Consider the following 25,635-nt stretch of genomic DNA (forward strand, 5'->3'; position numbering starts at 1 on the left):
GACATGTTAGAATTATGGATTATCTTCGCGTCTCCGCCAGCGAGGGGCAACGTTGTTCTTTTCCCTCTTCAATTTATTCTATTATCGCAATTTGATGAATTGCATTTGCTAAGAATTCTAATTTTCTCGTCAGACTTCTCTTCTTTGAACATTTATTTTTCAAGCATTTCGCACTACCATATTAAATATTTCCTTTTTATCTCTACTATTTTGATATCTTTTTATTTTTGTAGTTTGACAAAATTTTGCTTATCGTTGGCGAAATATTATAATTTTTCAAAACTGCTGTTTTTCTTAAAATATGGATATGTTAAAATATAAAATAATATTGTTTAAATGAGAACTTTAATATAAGAATTAAAATTAAAAACAAAATGTTTCTTGCTTTATTAAAACAAAATTGTAATTCATAACTTCAAATCATTTTTGTCAATTAGTAACTTAAAATCAATTTTTAAGATATCTGACATCTTTTTAAGTGGGTTTACAATGCATCAACTGTAGTACATTTTTATTCTATAAAAATAATTATTGAGAAATTTGTCGTTAAAAATTATTAGTTCAAAGATATTTTGGACTTGTATTTTTCTCTAAAAATATTACTTTTATAATAAAATTAAAGTTAAAATATTTTAAACGAAATCATTTTCAGACATTAGTACTTGGTTAATACTTATTTGTATTTGTTTGTTTGTGTTTGTTACATACCGAAAACAATATGTAGACTCATTTAAAGAAATGTCAGTAATCTTGAAATTACCCTAAAAATCATGAATCACAATATTTGTCGTTCTGAATTAAATGATTTTATCCTGACATTTTCGATCTTAAATTTACTTGCTTAAGTAAACAAGATAAAAGAAATATTCTATATATTAATGAATTTTTTATGTTTCTTGCAAAAAAGTATGGAAAAACATTTTTTCTATAAATATCATCAAAAATTTATTATTAAAATTAATTTAATAAATATAAATATAAATTGCTGCTATTTAATAACATTGGAATTCAATAATTCTAATGTACAAGAAATAATAAGGCCATTTATACAATAATTAATAAAAAATAAAAATATTTATCTCCTGAAATTTAATAAAATATACCATTCTAATCTTAACCTATTAATGACATTAATTGTTACTCACAAAAATTATGATAACAGCAGAAGCTTTCTAATACGAGAAATATGTTCGGCGTTATGTGAATTTCGTATTCATACCCAAAGTGCAAAAAGTTAGAATTCAATAAATAGTTTTTTTAACATAATAAATATAATATGTAAAATTTCAGAAAATGGAAACTTAAAATTTTCTTTGTTACATACAAAGTATCCCTTTAGGAGCAATTAATCTAGTCGTTCTCAGAATAGCTTAAAATTAAATTCTATCACTTAAAGTGAAATTTCAATTAAAGTACATTTTTTAAATTTCAGAATTTTTGTTTTCTATTTGCAAATGTTTCTTTTAAAATTATTTTCTGGTCCTACTATTATTCCCAAATTTTTTGATCGCGTTATACAAGGATTTTGAACTTTATTTATTTAGTCAAAAATATTTTGTATTTAATACATGTATTATACAAAACCGGTCTAATAAAATTGTATTTAATACATATATTATACATATTATACATATATTATATATATTATTCTAGTAACAATTGTATTTAATACATATATTATACAAAATCGGTCTAATTAAAATGCAGATATTATCTTGTTAATAATTAATAATTTGATTAATAATTTTCTATGGAAATGTTTCTGACTGTATAAAATGTTAAATATATACCTTGAATTTGATAATTTTGTCACATACGTGTATAGTAAATAAAATACTATATACACGTGTGCAAGTATATAAGATTTAAATGCGATGGTAATTCATATAAATTATAAAAAGAGTGTTTCAAACGAACAAATTTTCCTTTCTAATATCAGAACGAGAACATCAATCAAAACGACAACGATCTCTTTACGATTCCTAAAAAGTCCTTCATGCATAATTCTCCGAGTTGAATTTCACATGGACAAGCGCCAAGAATGCCGTTTGATTGATCAGTATCTACAAATCACGTTAGATCACGTGACGTATCCGCCGTGTACGAGAAAACAATATCTACGGAATTTTCGTGTGGATACTAGGTATGCAAACCTATCAATTTTCCAGCCTTCCGCGTTTATCTCGTCGCTTTATTCATACGACCTCGAACTCTGGCGAACGTTCGCATGTAAACTCGTTCGTATTTGCATCTTGACGTGCACCAGGCCTGCAGGGGGAAGGTCAGATAACGAAGATCCAACAACGGCGATGATCATCGGATCCCACCTCTCCCCGTTCAGGCTACAATTTCGTCACTTTCGCGTTTTACGCCTTTATTCTACGAACTCCGTGGTTGTTTTAAAAAAAACTCTTCTTCGAATCACATGGCCTCCGGGAACTGTCCGCATAAATTTGCACGATCGGGAAACTTGCAAAACCGATCCGTCCCGCACGCGAATGTGTCCTGCTTCCTGCGTGCGTCAATTATCACGGCCAGCTCGCTAGCTCGTCTAATCGGTGTCTAATCGAAGAAACAACAACACGCGTTCGCTTTTGCGAATTACTCGCGCGATTTCTTTACCATTTACCGTATTCAATTACCGTATTGCACGTGCCAAAAAGGTAATTTCTTTTCTCGTTATCCTTCTCGTTACTAAATTCACCATTACATTAGGAATTAAAATTTTTCTCTTCGTTTTCTTTCTCTTTTTTTTTTTTTTTTTTTTTTTTTTTCTTTGTTTTTCATTGACAATTAAAGTGCTAAATTTAGACCCCTTTCTATTGTTGTTTGATTTAAAATTGTTCCAAATCCTTATCAAGGATATAGGATCTTTCGTTTCAACGATACATTTGTGAGATACGTGTGACAATGGCCCATCAGTAAGTATCTACATTATTGAATCGTGAAACGTTTGTTTGACATTTAATCAAAATTTCAAGAACAAGACAGAAAGGAAATACAAATAAAACGTTACGTACACTCGCATTTTTGTATATGCGATGTTACATTATCTTGGCAGAAAGAGATAGATCAAGATACTGATGTTTGTGATCTACGTGTTATTCCAAGTGTTACGCAATTTTTTCTTAAATTTTTTTATCAGATTTGAGGTTTATTATAATCGATAATGATGGTATTAATAACTGCATGAATTTTTTAAAATATTATATTAGATAAGAACAGACTAGCAAATAATTGCAAATAATTTATATGTTGAAATTCTACTTACATATGGAAATGTTTTCAGATTTTGAAAACTCATACATGAAGAAATAAAATAATTTATAATTAACTAATCATAGAAAATAGGTACTACAAATGTTGAAATTAATAAATTTTGTTTTCTTGTCAGAAAATGTTCTACATGTCAATGGAGAGATTGTATTTTAAAATGTGGGTACAATTTGCTTTTATAAATAATAACATCAATACTAAAAAAAACAATATCATTGATAAATCCAATATCGTGTCTCTAAAGAAAATTGTAAATGCCAATTAAAGAGTAGGTACTTGTAAAAAAACTCTCCAAATTTTTCATCTCAATTGATATACTTTTGTAATACATCCTGTTAGTTTGAAAGAAAAAGAATATATTAAAAATGATCGAAAAGTAAACCAGATTCGCATTTACAATGTTTATGTAAATGTTATGTAAATTTAAATGAATAGCAGATTGATTATTTTTTTTACAAATATAAAAAATTTCTCTTTCTTAAATTAATGCAGAAAATAGAAAATTTTATGATACATTCTCTCAGGTTATTATAGTCTTAGTCATATTTAAAAAGAAAAACAAATGAAATTTTGTAAATAATTTAAATCAAATAACAAAAATTTAATGTTTGGCTAAATTTAATATTTAGATATTTATAGATATTTACTAAATAAACTTAAAGTTTGTTGAAGTTAGTTGTTTTATTAATATCTGAATGAACAATCAAATGTATCAAGTCTTCAAATTTTGTAATAATACATACATATTTAACTAAGTCAAATTTTATAGACTAAATGTTTTATTAATGTTTAAATGGACTCTTCTGAAATGTTTTGAGCAAATTGTTTATTAAAATTCCATTTATGTAAGAAAAAATTTGAAATAGTAGATATTCGATGGGACAGTTTCTTTAGACAACTGAAAATAGAAGAATGGAATTAGAAGATTCCAATAAATAAAGGATAAAAGATTTGAGTTCCACGTTAATAAAGATTTGGTTAGGCATTAAAGATAAATTTTAATGAGTTATAAATCATCAAATCTAAAACGGAATCTGATCTATATTTATCATATATTTTAAATTTCTTTATTTTTTTATAAATTAATAAATTAATATCTCTTTCTCTGTCTCTCTCTCTCTTTCTGTACTTTTAAATCATTCCAGAATAACTATTGTCTATTAACTTTTATCTATGTACTTTTAATTACAAAAATTAATTGGAAAAATGCAGATATTTGGCGGATTCTATTTGAAAAAATAAGTCAAAAAAATGAAACAAAATTTTTTTCATTTAAATCTTTGTTTTTGAAAACGTCAACTTTGGAAATTTCTCAAGTATAATTGAATTTGGCAAATTCTAAGCTGGATGTGTATAAATAATCGATAAGAAATTATTCTACTTATAAAAATATAAAAAATATATATAATGCAAATATAATTTAAAAAATGTAGAATAAAATAGAACTTGAACATGTTAAATTTTCAAATTTAATTTCCTCGAAAATAAAGCATCTTATAATTTATAAAAAAATTGTATTCTACACCTTTGATTTATTTTTGTAAATAAAATAATCTTCTATTGATTATTCATTCCTGTCCAGTCCAAAATTATCAATTTATGAGAGTCAAATGTATTTCATAAATTTCCAAATTTGATTTTCTCGAAAATGAAAAAATTTTATTCTTAAATTTATAGAGAATTTACACTGTTTCCATTTGCACCATATAGACGATGTCCTATTTGAAGTGATTAATCGAAGTAATTATCCCCCATTCCTTGAACTATTTGTTATAAAAGAAAATTTCAAGTAAAAATTCAGTTTGTTTCGAGAGGAATACCTGACCATAAATCTTACCTAGACGAACGTGTCTCCAAAATTTCAGGGTAATCTTCATTTTCTTAAATGGAAATATATATTTTTATTCAGATGAACGCGTAACCAATTCCATAAAATAAATTGGTGTTCCAAGGTCATTTAAGGTCATTTACTGCCGTTAAAAATTTATTTCCATTGAACGAATCAAGATTTCGTTCTTGAGAATATTTCGTCGATTTGGTCATAAACATGATTCGAAGTCACATAAATTAATATAAATTCTCATTACTTCTTTTTAGAAACAGATATCTACTACGTGAATGTTCCCAGTTTCTTTTATAATCTTCGAAGAGTCAGTATTTTTGATGAGTAATATACTTTATGATTAAATTTAGGTTTTGGATATGACATATCTTATTGTCTTAATTACCCTTTTTTTGCTTTCGGTATCAATTTACAATGTTTCATAATGGAAAGAGTTGAGTAAGGTAATTTTCTTCTAGGAACAGAGTGAATCAATGCATTTGCGTCCAAGGTCATTATTTCGAAAATCTATATTTATCTATTTATCTTTCGAATAAGTGAAACTTGTTTTAATTTTAAACGACAATAAATAACCTTAAATGACCTTAGAACACCAATCTATTTAGATCGATGAATTCTTTATGGAATTTGCTACTCGTCTATCTGAATAAAAATACGAGTACATAGTCCTATTTAAAAAAACCAACCTTGAAATCTCAGAGGCTACTCGAAATCTACTTCAACAATTTTTGTGGCTATCAGATCTCCTTCGACACAAAGTAAGTTTTACTTAAAATATTCTTTTATAATGAATAGTTTGATATGTGTATTTTCTGATGTGTCTTTCTCTACACATGGCGATGTATTTCATTATTTATTTCAATATTTACCAATGATAAAATATATATAAATATATAAAATATAAAATATATAATTAATTGATATATATAATTAAATATATAATTAAAAATATAACACCCTCTTTTGGATAATTAAATAAATTTTCAAACTAATAACACATTAAAAATCTTGTGACTACTTACACGTGAAAATTTAAAAAAAGAGAGACAAGATGCGGACTAATATCTCAATCATTTTTCTAATTCAACACAATCATTCTTTCTAACATGCATATTAATTACTAAATGTCTTTTGCAAGTAATTATTATCATTTCAAATTTTTATTAATTCGTCAAGAAAGATTCTTTATTTCGTTGATTCCTCATCAGTATGTTCAAATTTTTATCGGGTCGCCGTCAACAAAATTATTCAAACAGAGAAACTGATCGACTAGTATAACCGTATATATATATTCAACTATAAAACCGAATAAATCTGTAATTATAAAGAAAAACCCCATATGCTTTCATTTTTCAAATACGTTTAAAGTTCTTAACGTTAATTCTTCTTATTAGCAATATTCAACGATATAAATGTATATATTTCCTTCATTTTGTATAATATTGTTTCTTTTGTAATAGTGTAATATTTCTAATCTTAAAAAAAGAAATCTAGAATATAATTTTGATTCTTTTATTTTATATATAAATAAATTTAATATAATATTAATTAATAAAATTGTAATATAAACAGATTAATAAAAATAGGAAATAAAAAGAAATCATAAAAGAGAGATCGTAAATAATCGTCGTATTCTTCAAATTTTGTAGACATACGTTTGTTTTGTCTGTGTATAACGTGTTTAAATGGAATATCAAACTTTTAGTCAATTGTATTGCAGTAGAACCCTAGATTCTCCTTTCTGATAGTAATCTTTCGTTCATACAATAGGAATTCACATTTAAATAAGTGTATTTAATTAATAGGACATTTAATCATATCGATTAAAATTTAATTCAAATAAGATTTATCCATATAAACGAAGTTCTACCTTTTTTTTTTTCTTGAACCTATATAAAATTTGTTTCCAAACATTTTTTTTGTACATATTGTATATACGATAATTCAATTAATGCTTAAAATTCAAATTTTTCGACACTGTGACACACGTATGACATAATATGTCTTTTCTTACAGTCACAGGAATAATAAAATTAATCGCGATAACTGAAGCGATAATTTCCATATTTCTTTCTTATTATGAACAGCGGCTCCCCTATTGATACTTTCAGTTCACAGTTAACAGCTTTGGTAGATTATACATCAGGTAAAATCTTCTCTTTTCGGAGATCTTTACTGCGATAAGCTATAAAATATTGCCGTTTCTATACAGTTATATGTGTTATGACCTTCCTTTTAGACAAAACCATAAACATAAAAAAATATAAACATAAAAAAACGCTCCTAAATTCACGTTTGGAACGATATGTAAGACGGAATGATTCGGTTTTGAAAATAATATCTATTCTACATTAAAATTGTTATGAAGAGAGACAACGTTAAAAATTGACGAATTTTAGTATTTATTTGAACTGAAAAATTCTTCCATAACACGAGTCATATTACAAAGATTTCGAAATTAACAGGCGATCGTCTCAAATATTAAAGAAAATAAGAAATGCAATTAAATCTGTAAAAAATACGAATGATCGTAATTCATTTATACCTGTTATTTCTTGGTCATATTCTTTCTTCTGTTAATAAAATAATTATTCGAAATATCGTGTAAAAGATTATTTTCATGATACTTATATACAATCGTATTTTCAATTAATATAATAATTCTTTTCGACGATTATAAATATGTAATGTAAATTAAATTAATGATAACAATTATTATGCAAAGAAAAGATTCTTTTATAAAGCATGCTTTGTGTTTGAAAGAATAAAAAAGCAATAATTATTATTTATTTTATAAATAATACAAGTTATCACGAACTAAACATGAACTAAACTAAATTAAATTCGAAAGTATAACATTACCGACAAGTCACGTTCCAAGTGTTGCCGGAGTTGAACATTATTTTAAAGAAGTGTCATTTAATATTATTTTAAATATTTTTATAAAGGAAGAAGATATTTTAATGTCTTATTATAGGTAAGTATTAAAGTTAAACTATTTTATGATAATACTTATCACTGCTACAAGGATTAGCTAATAATGAAGCAATGATACAGTGATACAAAGTGGTACAATGTTGTGAAAACATAATAAAACTTTAAATGTATTAACGAATGAATATTAACACACTTTCAATGAGTATAATTGGTTTAAAATTAATAGAAATAATTTTAAGAGTAATTAATATAATATTATTTGTTATTAATATAATATAATATAATATAATAATATTAATATAATATAATATTATTTTGCATATTATAGAATATAGCTAGAGAATTCTCTTTTAATATTATTTTGCATATTATAGAATATAGCTAGAGAAATCTCTTTTAAACAAACGGTCTGCGAGAAGGAGTTAAGTCACGTTGACACGTAACAGTTTCTTCGTATTCAGTATATTTTAAATTTACAAATAAATTAACATCTTCCCTATCAAGTAAATCTACAGAAAGCAGCAGAATTAACTTCGAGCATTAATTTATATAATAAATGTGCTTCATTTACAGTTACTTTTAAATATATCTTATTTTACATATTTCGTAAATACTTCAATCTATCGTTATTAAAGTGTGTCAGACAATAGTGTTTTATTTGAAATAGTTAAGCAACATGATAACTTGAAGAAAAATGTTATTTAAAATAATAATAAAATCATATTATAAAACATTATTTTAGAAATCTAAAACAATATTTTAATCTATGTTCTATATTAGTTTATAGTTCTATATTAGAAAGGACGGATAAATAATTCAGTAAATAATTAAAATTCACTAAACGATTATAAAAAGATTATATACAGTTACTGTATTATGCAAGATTATATTATGTAAAATACAGATTGTATTCATCACCAATTATAGTTTTTTTTTTTTATTTTACAAGCTAGCTATGTGTGATAATATAGTAAATAGACAATTTTTATACAAATTTTTATACGAATTCATATTTTTGAAAACATAATTTAAGAAATAGAATCATGATGAAAAATTGTTTTACGTACCTACATACGTATCTTTGTCCTAAACTAAAGTACAATGCTTTGTATATTTTATATATCGCACCCTTGTGAAAGAAAAAAATGACATAACGTAAAAAAATCTTTCAGAAGAAGCAAACTAATTTTCAACAGAATTAGATATTATTTTATTAAGTGAAGAAACAACGCAAGTAATAGTTCTCATCTTATCAATATGCATTTATTCGTAATAATAGTCGAATGATAACATTCATAATAATTTATGAAATGCAGCACAATGTGTCACATGAATCAAAAAGAACAACATAATTCCTCTCGGCCAAATTCTGAAGATCAATGAATAAGATTTTCATAATCGATCAAGAACTATTTCTGTAATATTTTTGCAGTGATAAATAACTCGAAAGTCGCGTTTCTTGGGCTCTGTCACTTTTCGCAAGGATGACATTTTTTATTTCATATTTTTCCTTAATGCACGTGCACTTTTGCAATTAAAATTTCTTATAATGCATAAGAATCCGCATAAAATAATATTTGGCAAAGTAGTTGTCTTTAAAAACGTAAGATCTAATTTTGACAACAGTTCTCCAGATTATAAAATATTGCAAATATTAACTTCATTTTAATTTGGATGACAGCTTGATATTTGTTTTATTATTTACGTATAAATAACAAATAATTTGTGTACCTATCACAAAAATGAAAATTATCTTGAATAAAACGCACTTGAGGTTTTCAACGCTTGTAGTTTCGAAAATGCGAGTTTCATCATTGCTGTTAGTATTTTAGAGATGTTTTTCATATTAGTATCATACTTACTATTAATCGCAAGTACTTCGATACTTTTTCCAAACTGCAGACATTGAAAAATCGAAATTACAAATTTTTCAAAAACTAAAATATCTTTAAATGTAAAACGACTCTGGCAACTTTTTTTATAAGTCCCAAGCTATTGAAGTACCGAGTTCTTGAACTTTCTAGAATGAAAAGTCTCCCTAACTCGCATAATTCATACATGGAGATGCATTTTAATAAGATTAATCCGCTCTAGCCTAATTTCAAAATACATTGTAGAATTAACTCTTTTTGACCTGACTAGATCGGATCCTCCAGAATTGACACAGTTAAAGTCACCCATTTTTTGCGTGCGCTTCGTACTCGCGTGTTCGCCAGGTGATTTCCGCGAGGCGTGTTCTTAAATTTCACGGAAAGAGGACGAAATTGCATCGAAGAAAGGCTGAATTCCAAGAAATACCTGTCCTTCGTTCATTCACTCGTCAAATTACCATTCTCCGTGTTCCACTCGCGTCACGATCGTCGAATGCGGAACAATTTACGATGCCACTGTGCCATCTTTCGGGAAAGGAGCTCTCCTTCCAGGGAATTCCTCTTTGCAGGTTCATTGAACCGAATATGTTCGAATATGTGCGAGATTTATCCTATATGAATAATTTACTGCCAACGCGGACAGCAAGTCGAGACACTATGTCGAGTTACAACGCAACAATTTCTATATAACTAAACTAATAATTATCGATCTTAACAACTGCAAGTTAAAGTATACGAGTTTTTATTTAACCATAGTCGTTACAAATATTTTTAAAACAATTGTTATTACTCGAATAATTATTGATAAGTTTCAATGCAAACCTCGATTGCGAGATTCTTTTGAATAATTGAAAATCATAATACAACAATTATAACTATTACGACATAACATTAATGTCAGCCCGAAATGAAAATTGCCTAGGCAAAAAAGCAATTTTCATAGTTGTAAGATGAAACGTTGAACTCTTTCGTCATCTGATATCCGTTAAATCCGTTTGATCAATGTTGACGAAGTGGATGGAAAAAATACTTGGGACAACGTTCCATGGGTAGCGTGTGTGAAAATTCAATTTTTTAAATCGGGCAGAGAACAGCCTAATCCCCTAATAAAAGCGAACCAGAAACGTGGCAATTTCACGCGTTAGCCTCGATTGACTCGGATCGTTTTCGTGATCACGAATCAGCTATAACCGGCCTGACGTCCCCCCATCTGATTTCACACATCGAGAACGTGTTCGCGGTGTCCTTGTAATTTATCTTCCTCGAACTTTCTAGAAGAATTCACGGTACTGGTAACGATAGAAGGAGAGAGGACGGGGGAAGGAGGGGGGAGGAGAGAGAGAGAGAGAGAGAGAGAGAGAGAGAGAGAGAGGGAGAGGAGAGGCCAAATGAAACGACGAAAAGAGATTCCGGCCGAGTAGAAAGTTCTATGATGAGGCGCATTTGCATAAGTCGATAGCAATGAAAGTGGAAACTAACTAACTGTTCTCCCGCCACCATTTTCTCGAAAATCTCCACACCGATTTCGATCACCTGCGACGCGTGTGACATAACCGAAGAGTTATGTTCGTGGCTCCGTCGAAGAATTCACGATGGCCGGCCCACGCGAACGATTAGCTGCTGAAACCTTACGGGGAAACATCTTGTCAAATAGAAAGTTCCAGCCGACCATTCCGGCTTTCCGTAATCTTCGAAATCTAGAGATTTGTCGGTGATATTTCGTTGCTAATTACTAGACTGCACATTTTTACTGGATTACTCAAGATTTTCACTAAATTACTAGACCTGCGGGCATTTGTGGAAAATTTGAAAGTGCACAATTACACGAGAAGATGTATTCAAAGTAAAATATTCAAAGTACAATTTTTATAACGTTTGATACTTGAAGTGATACTTTCTATTGAGGTTTTATTTCAATAATCATATTCTAAAAAAAATATGAATCCACAGCCTGTTAATCGCTATCCTTTAACGTTATCGATAAGCTTAAACATCAATTCGGCAGGCGAGTTCAGGCGAGTTTAACTTTAAATATTTAAATTAATTAAAAATTTAGTTTTAAAATACTTTGAATTTGTATTGTGCGTTTTATGTGACAAAAATCACAAATCGTGTTCGCAATTCATATCACCTAAAATATAGAATAAATTAAAATTAATTTCTTATAAATTGCTGGATATTATGTTGGTTTATATTATATTATATACCTAAAGTTCTCTTATTTAAACATTCCATATTCAAACATATCAATATTTTTATCATTCCTAAAATAGATTCATTTCAATAATAATAAGCAATAAAATATGCTTCATTGAAACAGAAATTTTATGATCGGTTTTATTATTTTCATCTATATATAATATATAGTATGTATTCTTATCAAAAATTATTGTGAACATTGAAATTCAGCAAACAATTTCTACTAAATGTAAGTATGCTTAACCTAATAAACACATAACAAAGAAATGTAACAAAAGTTTTAAAAAAATTACTACATTAGAACACAAAAAAAACTGAATTTTTATATATTTCAATTTTGTTTTTTTTTATCAACTTTTTAATGTTACCAATATTTAAATTAATTAATATTACTTCTGTAATCCTATAAAGGATTAAATAATTGTTCCACCTACTATAATCACCTAAATAAACTAAAGATAATTGAAAATTAAGTATTTTATTTACAACAGGTAACATTGTTTTCCGAAATGCAAATTTGCATATATGAATAAATATTTATTTAGTTGAAAATTTTAGATGTTTATTTAATGCTTGAATCTCAAAATTGTTGTATTTATACAAAAACTTTAGGAAGATTTTCTATTAATATTAACAACTTGTATTTATAGAATAGTTTGAATTAATGCAACAATAATGACATTACAATAATCGCAAAATTGTATAATCGATATTTGTCTATTAATATTATTTCAGATTTTCACTTTTAGAAAATCGTAATAGAAATTGCAAAATAATATATTACGGGTTATATCGTTGTTACGTTTTCATTTCTTTTTGTTGAATCCTGAAGTCTCATTTATTTTCATTATAATTTTAGAGAGCAAAAAAGTGTCCCTTCTTCTGTGACTGACTATAAGTTTACTTTAAGAAATAAACAATAATTTCTTCGATGGTAGAAACCAATTGCAAGTCAAATAATTCAAGTAATTCTTATTTTTATGTTTAGCTTAAAAAGAAATCATTTCATAATATTTTTGAACAGATAAGAGGAGAATTTATTGTCGAAATCACTGTCGAATGACAAAATTATACATCCAAATTTTTTAGAAATGTTTTCAAAATATTTAGACGAATGTCCACAATTTGAGCAATTGACAAAATAACTTATTATCTATTAAAGAAGAATGAATCCGATTTTTTAATAGTTTTGAGTAATCGTAGTAAGTAATAATAGTTTTAGTATTTTATTATACAATTACACTTACAAATTCAATATCAGGTCATTTCAAACTTCAGTAGAAAATAAAATCTAAAATTTTTTTTGTAAAATTAAATTTGCGAATCAATAATTTTCTAATTATTCTGTATTACAAAAGTATGCAATAATTATATATAAATATACAAATATAGGTACAGAGCGTCTCGTGACTGGATATACAACCAAGTAAAAGATAATTCTATTCTTCGTGAAAAAATGAATAGAAAAAAAAAATAAAATATTTTCATTTGAAGCTTCGCTTCCAACAGAATCAGGTTTATCCAAATATAATTTATTTGATTCGAAATTTGTTTAACATTTTATATCTAACTGAACTTTTCGTTATGCTCTTGTAAGAGAAATTTGATTCCAACTTAAGATTCTTCGGAACTATTAATTCTCCATTTAATTCTTCGCAATTTGAAATTCATCTGGTATTTGCCATATTTCTTAACTCGACGCGTGTTATTCAAACTAAAATCAAACGGCATCAATTTTCGAATCTTTTCATTAATCGGCTGTATGTACATAAATATGTCAATTTATCTAGGGAGCATCCTGTAATACTTTAATAAAATTCCTGACGCCGAACGTGTTTTCTCGACTCGCGGAGCTTGTGAAATTATACTGTTTTTCGCGTGACGTCACGATTTCGTAGGAATCGATATGCCTTAAAATTTTATTATGTTTCAACTCTCGATGAATATGCATGCGGAAGCGCAGATTCGCGCGAAACAGGTTCGCGTTTCTCAAATGCAACAACAGGAGAACGTCAAATTGAAATTCGACCAATGGAAATTCGTTTCTTTTCTTCTCTTCCTCCTTCTCTTCTGATTTCAATTAACACAAAATGTATCAAACTACTTTTAATGTTTATTTTTAGGCAACACATCAACGTTACTCAATTTTAATATCTCCGAAAAATGAAAACTTGTATCTGAATTTCAAATGCATTATTATCCGTTCAGACGTTAATGTATAATTTTAAAATTAGAATAAACATTGAAATATTAAAAAGTAATTAAATCTCAAAAATTGCCGCGATATTGTAATTAACAAGTTACATTAGTTATCCGCAGAAATAAAAAAAGAGTTGGATTTTAATTATATTCATTAAGATCTTTTATATATAATATACTATTATAATAATACTATTATAATATACTATATAATATAGTATATAATATACTATTATAATATACTATATAATATACTATATAATACTATTATAATATACTACTATAATATACTATTATAATCTTTTATATATAAATATACTATAACGATTAGTAATAAAATATACAAGTGAAAATATTTTTTTAACGTATTTTTGAGTTTTCGAATGTATAGCATGGATCAATATATTATACTATTCGTTGTTGGATATTATGGAACAAGAACCCGCAGAATAACCACAGAAATCGGTTGTTCTACTTTTAAACTAGCAGGATCTAGTCATAATATATATATATCGTAACCTTACAAGACACTAATAACAATCGCTATAATTTTTCTTACATTATCTTCGTCAAATTCACAGCGAACGGAAAATGAATTTAATTTCTTCAACTCTGTAAATTTGTAAAATTGTAAATCACGTTTATTAATTTCTAATTACGCTTCTCTTCTCTGTATAAATGCTTGTTTTAGACAATCTAATCGCCATTTCAATTTCTTGCTACTATCATAACTATCATATCACTTGCTATTGTCATAATTTTCCACATTATCTTTATTTACTTAATTAGAGAGATACCTGCTATGTTTTAAGAGATCAACGTTTTCATAAAATTTATCTAATTGACTAATCAACATATGTGTTACATGTATTTGTGCATTAGGTACATGTCCTAAAGTATACGAATAAAGTATATGATAAAGTATATGAAAATATAATCTAGGTATGAACGTAACAAAATTACGTCAAAGAAATATGCAATAAATACATATTGAATCTATTATAATATAATAATTTTTATTATCTTATTAATATAATGGAGGCATATTTTTGAATTTTTATTAGCATCTCAATATATCACCGCCTTGTCATCCAGTTTTGGAAATTCTCTTCAACATTGCATTCCACATCGACCACATTGTATTCCATAATCCTTTCTTTCATATTTCCCGTCAGAGAATGCACATCCTACTTATTAGACATTTTTCGATATCATTCAATAATCGTGTCGAATATCATTAATAACGATTAATATCGTTAATAATATCATAGAGTGGGTGTAGAGTATATATATATATATAGAATATCTTTATCTGTTCTTACTCTCTCTAAATTTCTCTAAATATTCGATAAATAATATCAAACTTTACAAAATAAATGTGAGAAAAAAACATGTAATATACTAATATACTAATAAAGTACGTGAAACATGTAATATACTAATAAAGTTTAAAATAATCAATATATCATTAAAATCTTTCAAAAACAGAACAATATTTTAATACATTTGTATAAACATTCGCAATAATTTGTAAATCATTTTGTACTCTCGCCATAAAGGACGGCAAATATCATCTTCCATAAATCAAGAAATATACCTTTCTATGTAACAATAGAATTCTTGCAATTAGTTTACACAATTGCTATTGAAGATCCGTGTAGGTGCGATATAAAGTGGCAAGTAACAATTAAAATTAATTCTTCTTGTTTTATTTAACAAAATGATTCCAAGTATAATGATAGCAAAGTATATATAATATATAGTAAATAATATAGGGAAGTAAATAAAAGAAATGAAAATTGGGACTGATCTATAATTAAGAACATAATGGAGAATGAAATAAACCATCGATAATCGGGTCAATGTTTTAGACGAATCAAGGAGTTTTAGTCCATTCACTGTTTCAATAACAAGCTGTCTCTCGTTTTAATGTTTCGCGTCGCACAACGTATCTCGTTCTTTCCAATACCTTACAACACATTGGAAAATAATCAGAATCCCAGTGTTTTTCAATGAATAACAACCGAAACGAACATGTTGAAAAACCGAACAAGTCTTTCGATAATCGCGATCAGGTTGTTTGCTGGACGATATTCGAGAACCAGCAGAGGATCTGCCAAAGTCACCGAAGAAACGCTAGACGAGCATTCCTTGCCGCAGAATGCTCACACCTACGAGAACTGCTTCTAAACCGGTAGAATCCAGTTGGTAAAGCGATTTATAATCCCGAAGTAAACTCATACAGTGTGTTAATTATATCTATCGGTGCTGAAAACATTTTCAAAGTATCTGTGAATTCAAATCCGCCGATTAAGAAACCAGTTTTCGCACCAATTCCATCATTCCTCTCTTTTTCGTCGCTCGAATTCATCTTTTATTTTTCTCCCTTTTCGCCTTTTCGTCTCGACGGGACAGCCCTCTGTCGTTATTTTTTCGACACAGCATTCCACGTTCAGGCCAAATTTCCAGGATAAATCGTAACCCATTCCGTCGAACTTGGTCTTTGATTTCGATATTCTATCTTGCCACATGGAATTACGCAGGATAGAATGTCGAAACGCTGACTGGAGTTAAAAAAGTCGCTAAGGTCAAAAAAATTTGTCAAGGTAAAACAGATTTTTAAAACTCTGAAGTTCTACTTGAAGCTTAATTTGAAGAAAAGATATAGAACCTCTAGAACTCCTGGGCTGTTACGTAAATTTCTAAATCACGAGACACGCTACGTTTTCTTACATATACTTGTTTTCTCATAAGCAATAACGAGGAGTTTTGAATATTAAATTTAAACATGTATATGATGGTAAACAAAGTTCTGAGAATCTTTCGCAAAAGGAAAATAGTTTTAATTTGACGTTAACAGATTTTTCGGTTCGAAGAGTCTTTTAGGTTTTAGGGTTAATCGTTTCATCTACATGTTATACGAAAATCTTTTCCTTCTTTCTTTTTTTGGAAAATGCTTTTTAGAAAATTTTTACCATTACATTTGCACGACATACCTACAAGTACTACAAGTAAAGAGAATTAATTCATCTTAAATTGTTGAATAATATAAAAAAACGTTCTTAGATACACCAAAGAATACGTTAAAATCATCCATTTAAAAATTAGCAAAAGTGATAACTACAAGTGATATACAGTAATTACAATTATTTTACTTAAAAAAAATAGTCATTATTTAAAAAAATAATTATTAAAAACCAAACAAAAATTCTGGTTTCTCAAATTAATCTGTGAAGGTCAATTTATGCTCCGCAATATAAACAACTAAATTAACGAGAATTACTAACTAAAGTCATATCATTCAATCGAAAAATAAACAAAATATTTAATTTTTAGAAAAAGCAATTTTTCCACGATACCGAATTTACAAATATTTTTTAAATATTTTTTTCACATCTATTTTAATATACAATGAGCAACGAAAGTATTCGAACGGCGATAGATAGAAAATAATTGATTATACAAAAATTGTACAATAAATTGCAATTTATTGAAATAAATTGTTTTTATACCATTGTATATACATTTGCTAAATATGTGCAAAGTTAGAAAAAAATTAAACACTAAGTAAACAAATTACATAACATTTTTCACGGGTAAGTACATATACAACATAACAAAAGTATTCGAACGCTGAATTATAAACACTATACATTGTAAACACAACTGTCGCAAGGTCTAAATGTAAACAAAAGATCTTCAATGTATTTCCAACAGTATTTGAGAGCAAACGGAATTGAAAGTTAGACGTTAACCCGTAATTCAAAATAACGAGTGGTACAATATTAGAGACAAGTAAACCCGAACGAGAAATTATTGTTAAATTGCACAAAGAAGGTAAAGAGATTGCTTCTCTTGTAAGCAGAAGCAAATCAACAATTCATTATATGATAAAAATGTATAATACGAACGGAAATATTGCAAATGAACAAAGATCTGGGCGTTCAAAAAAATTAACACCACGGGAGGAAAAATTACTTCTGCGTGAAATAAAGAAAGATCCGTTTACATCTGCTCCAAAATTGGCAACAATGGTTGTTAAAAACTTTAATAAAGAAGTACACGTCCAATTATGTCGAAGAATGTTATGGAAAAACAATTCCCATGGTAGAGAGAAACCATACATTAGCAAGAAGAATAAATTACTTCGTTTAAAATTTGCCAAAGTGTATATAAATAAGGACAAAAAAAAATTTTTGGAACACTGTTATTTTTTCGGATCAAAGTAAATTCAATTTATTTGGGCCCGATGGTAAGAGAATAGTATAGAGGAAGCCAAATAAGGAGTTGGATTCAAAAAATTTGAAGTCTACGGTGAAACATGGTGGAGGCTCCGTAATGGCATGGGGTTGCATGTCCGCTAATGGGCCTGGAAATCTCGTATTCATCGATGGATCATGAACAAAATCATGAACAAAATTAAATATTTAAATATTTTAAAAGAAAATTTAATCAACAATCCCGAAAAATTAAAATTAAATGTGTCAAGAAATTTTTACTTCCCTGCAGGACCGAGACCCTAAACATACGGCCAAAATAGTACAAGAATGGATTAGATAATGTACCCCATACATTATCCCACCACAGAGCCCTGACTTAAATCCCATCGAACATTTACGGGAAGAACTCGATAGGAGANAAAAGAAATAATATAACGAGTAAAGATTCTTTGAAACAAAATATCCTAGCAGCGTGGCACTCTATGGATTCAAGTGTTACCAAAAAGTTAGTCAATAGTATAGAAAATCGAGAGGTTATTAAAGCCAATGGTGGCCCAACTAGATATTAAAATGCAATATAATCACATATATTGCATTCTGTCATGACTATTAAAATTACGTTCAAATACTTTTGTTATGCCTTATATGTACTTATCCGTGAAAAATGTTATGTAATTTGTTTACTTTTTGGTTTAATTTTTCTCTAACTTTGCACACATTTAGCAAATGTATATGCAATAGTATAAAAACAATTTGTTTCAATAAATTGCAATTTATTGTACAATTTCTGTATAATCAATTATTTTCTATCTATCGCCGTTCGAATACTTTCGTTGCTCACGTTGTATATAAAAGTAAATTACTCAGACTGCCGTGCTTCATACATTTAATTATATAAATATTACATTTACGAACTATTAATTTGAGAAATTTCATGTCATTTCAAAATTGAAATTTTCAAATGTAGATCTCAGGTGTAGTTGTAGCTAAATTTCCATTTACTTCTGTGACAAAATTATAATTAATTGTCCATCCATACTACGACTTGCGAGAATTACAAATAGTATCATAATTTATAATTGCTACAAATAAATTATTCGACGCAATGATTTTAAGATGTCGATAAAAATAAAATTTACAAAATAATATAAAATTTTGCAGGGTATAGATACACAGAGGTATGTAATTTCCTAATGTTATAAAGGATTAATTGATACATCAATACAACAAACGATAATAAAGCTAGTAAAGTAGTCGGTGCAAACAAGAATTAATTTCTAGTGGAGGCTACGAAATGAAAATTGGATCTCGGGTAGCTGCAGCAGTAGCCTGCGTGGCGCGTAAACCATCGGAGGATAACCATCGGAGAACAGTGTTAACATCAGAAAGAAGAGAATTCCAATTGGATTTCGACGATGCTTAGAAATGCATGAGAAACAAAAAAAGAAATGTCAAAATTATCTCGTACGTAAGAATAACGGCGTTGTCATTGGCGACGAATGTCAGCGTTCCTTCATTATCAACTCTTTCTACTTCTACGTACATACTTGTGCACGGTTACTTGCGTATACAACGAATACGAGTAGTAATGACGATCGAGCAGCGTAAACGCGATGACACGAACGAGAAGAGACAAGAGAATTGACGATGAGTGCAGGCGCGCGTACGCCACAGAGGGAACGGTAATGCGTATTATACATAGGTATAAAACGTGTGTAGAGTGAAAGAGAGGAGAAAAGACAGAATAATGACTTACTGCGCGCGGCAAAGGTCATGATGACGTCGCTCTGGTCGATGGCCCTGAAATCCTGACCGGTGAGGTCGAACTCGCCGGCCCTACGTTGCTGCTCGCCGATCGGCTTCTCATCTTCGTCCTCGCCGAGAGCGTTCTTGTATATGTCCAAGAGGAACTTGGGCGCCGACCTCTTGACCTGCGGCGGCCTAGCGGCCGTGTTTTTCGGCCGATCCGGCAATCCAAGAAGATTCAATATCTCGTGCTCGACCTCGCGTTTCTCGCGTTGGCTGATCACTCTATGGACAATCGTCTGGTCGAAACCGTTGTCGACATAGAGGCCACTCATCCTTTCCGCGGCGGCGGTGCTCGTCAGCCCGGCGAGGATCGTGCCAAGGATCAGCAGGGGCGCGAGACGGCGCGGCGACATCTCAACGCGTCTTTCCGCTCGAGACCGACACGGGCCGGAAAGCACCATTCTACCTCCCGTCGCTTCCACCACCACCTCCACCAGCACCACCTTCCTCTACGCCACCGCCTCCCCCTCCTCCTACGACGGCGTTCGCACGGCGACGACGTCGTCGTCGTCGTCGTCGTTCCTATCGAGCCACCAACGTGGACGCCGAGCGGGATCGCCGAGGCGATCGCGAGTCACGATCCAGATGCCGCAGAATCGATCAATCTTGATCGTCCGCTCCGGAATCGCTATGCGATGACAACGCGCCAAGACACACTCTCTTCTACCGTCTTGTATCGTCTCAACGAGTGACTATGATGCCAACTTCCAACTTACCGAGTACCTTTCAAACTTTTTTCTTTTTTTTTTTTTTTTTTTTTTTTTTTTGCTTATCTTTCCTTTCTTCTTCCCGTTTACCGTTACTTAGTACCAGTATTTTCTTCTTCTTTTTTCCGTTTTTTTTGACCACTCGGTCCTAGCGTACTCCACTGATAAATTTCAATCAACGCAACAATATATAAACGACATATTCATTCGTCCGTTTGTTGTAGTTGATCGCTCCACGATAATTTCCCTATCAGTCTCGATACACCGATCGACTTTTTTTCGTTTCTCGCTGTTTCCAAAGTATCCCACACGCGAGAGTACTCGCCGAGCGTTAGTGTCAATCGATCGAACTCGATCCGCTCTCGATCGTGTTCGTTCTTGATTCCCCCTCACTACTGCGATCGAGGATCGGCAAAAAGGTACGTAACAGCGCGCACTTGGTCCGCGAAGCAATTTAAAGGATACACGGGACGCATGTTCGCGAAACGCGCACACGGCTGTGATTCTCGAGACCGATTCGGTGACCAACGATGACTACTGCCGCCGACTCCCGCGATGCCAGTGCCAGTCTGTTTGTCTGGCCCGTGCCGTGCACCTCCTTGTCGTCGCTGCTCCTCCGCGAGGCCTCACCACCGCCTCCCAGGGCCGTACCGCTCCTCCGACAGAGCCACGCCTCGCTTTACCTTCCTCTTCGCCTTTGCCTCTGGCTCGCTCGCTTCGCTTCGCCTCACTGTGCCTCCTCGGCGCTCGCCTCACCTCGCCGCCAATCGCCCCACGACCACTCGCTTCGTTCGCCTCGCGTTCGGCTCGACTCACCTCGCACTGCTTTTGCCTTGCCACGCCGGTAGCCACGCGTACATACTCTGATCCTTTCCTCTTTCACCGCTGTGTCCTGTCCTGTCCATTTCTCTCTTCTCATCTTATTTGTTATTTATATATTCACGTGTCTCTTTTCTCTCTCTAAACCCTCTTCTATCGACTACTAACGCCATTCGTATCAGAAATTAGCAAGACGATCAATGTGTAATTTTTCACGTAGTTACTCAGATTCACGCTAGCGACATTTTTTTTTTTTTTAGCAATTTTAGTGTTTCCTCGTCACATGTATAAACTGTAAGCTTGTATTCGTTGTTGCATTCCCATTTCTCTAATATAAGTTTCATGCCTATATCTTGATCGTCGATAAATCTAGCATTAACGAAACTTGAAGCTAGCAAATCGCAAGCTTCAAATTATCAGCGAAGCAAATATAGTTTTGCAAATGAATCGCGAATTAGCTGATTATTCTCGAATATAAAATTATAAAATTGTGGAACGTATAAATGTCACTTGTCGCTTATCAATTCGTTAAATATTATTAGTAAATTGTTTAAGAAGACTTTAGTTTTCTTTACATTTCTCTCTTCTAATCTTCCTCGCGTTTCCCTTCCTGACATCTGCTTTGTGCAATGCCCTCTTCTCTTTGTTTCGTGTAGGACTACAGACTTTTCTTTGCCTCTTTTCTTAATCGAGTCATTTCACGATACAGTTGGCGAAATTAAAAGTCTCGTGGAATGTCTAATGTTTCATTCCTCAAAGTATTCATTGCGAGATGTTTTGAAACGACAAGTACTAGAAAATGAAATTTGTTTACTGAATGTTGCGACCACGGTTCGAGCAACGTTATATGGGAATTAATTATTAAAAATTGTCTGATAAAATTTATGCCAAAATTCCAATATAAAAAATAAATATCTTTACGTGTATGAAACTGTCAATATATAATGTGATTGTAATTAAATTCAGTTTACTACCGCAAGTACCTACCTGTATTTATTTTAAACATTAGTAGATTTAATTAATATAAATTACTTTATATACTTGCATTCTGTCCTAAATAGGAATTTAGAAATATTTAAAAATAGAAATATTTACACAGAATACAAATAACATATAAAATACAATCCACTTTGCTAATTTTTAGAACAAATATAGGTAATTTGTAGTAGTAAAATTGAATTTAACAATCATTACGTCATTGTAAATTGAATATTCACGTTATATATATTAAGTTTGACAATTCTTACACGCAAATCATTCTTCACGCGTATTTCTTTTACTCTTGTTCCATTATAGCATTTAATTTTCCGTATTTCAATCAATTGTTTTTTTTTTTTTTTTTTTTTTTTTTTTACCCCAAAAATTTTTTAATTTTTCTTTTTTTTTTTAAAAAAACACTTGTATCAGTGTATACACGAATCTAATATCTACATTAATTAAATTAAATTGTGTAATCCATTATACGCACATGTATGCGCTGCAATTATATCTTTCATGTAAGTTACAAGTAGAACTCCATTTATACGAACTTGTCGCAGTTTATATAATTGAAATTCATATAAATAGGAGTTCGCTGATCCTCCTCTCTATTAATTTAATTTTCCATTCAAATAATTTATTCAAAGAATTTAGGTTCAAATTGAATAGGTAAAAGTTTATTCGATCGAGTATTGATAAAAATTTTAGTTCAAATAAATGGAGTACTTTGTACAAGATGCCATTTTGAAATGAAATTTTAATTCCTACAATGTGAACAATAAACAAAGTGTTTGAGATATGAATGTTCAGTGATTGGAAACAAGAAAGTGTTTATCTGTTGCTTTCTTTCAATTTTTATCTTTGAAGTCCGGAATTCAATTGTAGAATATTCGGGATGTCCGTCAATATATAATGTGATTGTAATTAAATTCAATTTACTACCGCAAGTATCTGTCTGTATTTATTTATTTTAAAGATTAGTAGATTTAATTAATATAAATTACTTTATATACTTGCATTCTGCCCTAAATAGGAATTTACATACTTGGGTAAATACATACTTGTATGACGCAAGTTACGACATCATAAATGATACGATCATCTTGATTCAATCTACGAATGAAATATTGCAACAAAAACGTGGAATCAAACAAAATTTATAATTTGTAGTTCTTTTAACGAAATAAAACATTTAAAAAATTATCCTAATGAACTCAACTAGAACTCAATCTCTATTGAATCTCCAAAAATCCAACAACTATTCTTCTCTACAATCTTTTAATAGTTAACGAACTTACAACTTATTAATCTTTTCACTAAAATTGAGGAGTGACGGAAATTAAAAAATATATTCGTCGAACACAAATTAAAAAAATATATCATAAAATTAAATTGGATTATAACGACATAAAAGTAATAAGCAAAATATAATACCTGAAATGGTAAATTGTGAAAATGAAACAGAAATGATAACTTAGAAATTTGTTTTTATTCTAACATTCTGTTTCAAAATAAATTTCGGAAAACAACAGTTTTACACACTGCAGTTATTAACAATTCACCGTATGTGCAGTCTTTTCAAAATAAATTTTTTTTATTTCATTGTGGCCTCAAAATATCCTAACGTGTCATAGATTTGCAAATAGTTTTCTAGTTTTCATAAGAGATATTTTTGATTAATGTATTCCTTCTCGCATGACGAATAATGCACAAACACAAGCAACAGGACGATGTTTGATCAAACTCGTATGCACGTAGCACATTAAATAAGAAAAGGGGAAATTATTCGCACATTCGATCGTTCTGCAAACGGCATGTCGCGATAATGTTCGATAAGATAGATAGATAGAGAGAGAGAGAGAACGTGTTGCCATAAGGGAGATGATAGTGATAAAGAGAGCCGCGAAAACGAAGGATAGCCAGTGGCAACGTGAAAATGTCCTGCTCACGATTAGATTGTTCTTGCGTATAACACTTGTCGTACGCCTAACGCGGCATGTTCGTGGAATGTTGCATGTAATATCAGATGTTTGCAAGGTTTCGAAGAGGTTCGCGGACGCGTGTTACAATGTAACTATTACGTAATGAAAGGCTGATGTCGTTCGAGCACGGGGAACGACAGAATTCAATCAAAGTACATAACGTTATTTACGTGCGTTCGTACCGCGCAAAATTTCTGCAACCATTCTGTCTCGGTACGACTCTGCGACGATTGCAAATTTTGATTTTCACTTGGGATCGTTTGCGATCTTTTCGCACGTGACTCTCGAGTGTTAAGAATAACAAATACGAGGAAAAATACGGTAATGGAACACGAGATGTAAATAAGAAGAAATTTCGACAAGTATCAGCAGGTAAAGAATACCTGTTTAAGAGTGGATCGATGAAGCAGGCAAACTTCCTTGAATTGCATAATTTTCTATGATAAAAATTTTGTTTGTTCGTCAGAATAAAAAATTAAAAGATTCGCAAAAGATTCCTTTCGCCATCATCATCAAATAAACGATTTTGTTAATAAAGAATACAAAAAAAGGCAAAGAATAATAGTGCAGTGATAAATAAATAAAATAAAATTGTAAAAGACAACAAATACATGGGTATGTAACTGTTAAAAGAAAAATATCAATTTTGAGAAAAATATAGGTACATTAAGTTCTTTTTTTAAAAATCATAAAAGTTGAGTGATCTGGTAGGCATTAATAAATTTATTTGATATTTGGCGGGAGAAAATAATTTACATTCTCGTGAGATGAGTAATCGATAATATTTGTATACCA

General features: G+C 30.1%; 1 protein-coding gene across 2 annotated transcripts in view; it reads right to left on the reverse strand.

The window, feature by feature from the left end:
* Positions 1–21,798, reverse strand: part of LOC122534546 (protein 60A) — an 84,045-nt gene extending 62,247 nt beyond the window's left edge. The window contains exon 1 of one of the 2 annotated variants that reach the window (XM_043665302.1): positions 20,302–21,797. In XM_043665302.1, coding sequence (XP_043521237.1) covers positions 20,302–20,755 — 454 coding nt within the window. In that variant the 5' untranslated portion in view covers positions 20,756–21,797. Of the gene's footprint in view, positions 1–20,301 lie in introns of both variants that reach the window. The other variant, XM_043665303.1, reaches the window with a different exon arrangement.
* Positions 21,799–25,635: the final 3,837 nt, after the last annotated feature.

This window comes from Frieseomelitta varia, unplaced genomic scaffold (genome assembly GCF_011392965.1).
Source record: "Frieseomelitta varia isolate USP_RPSP 00005682 unplaced genomic scaffold, Fvar_1.2 scaffold_612, whole genome shotgun sequence".
In the NCBI taxonomy this organism is placed as follows: Eukaryota; Metazoa; Arthropoda; class Insecta; order Hymenoptera; family Apidae; genus Frieseomelitta; species Frieseomelitta varia.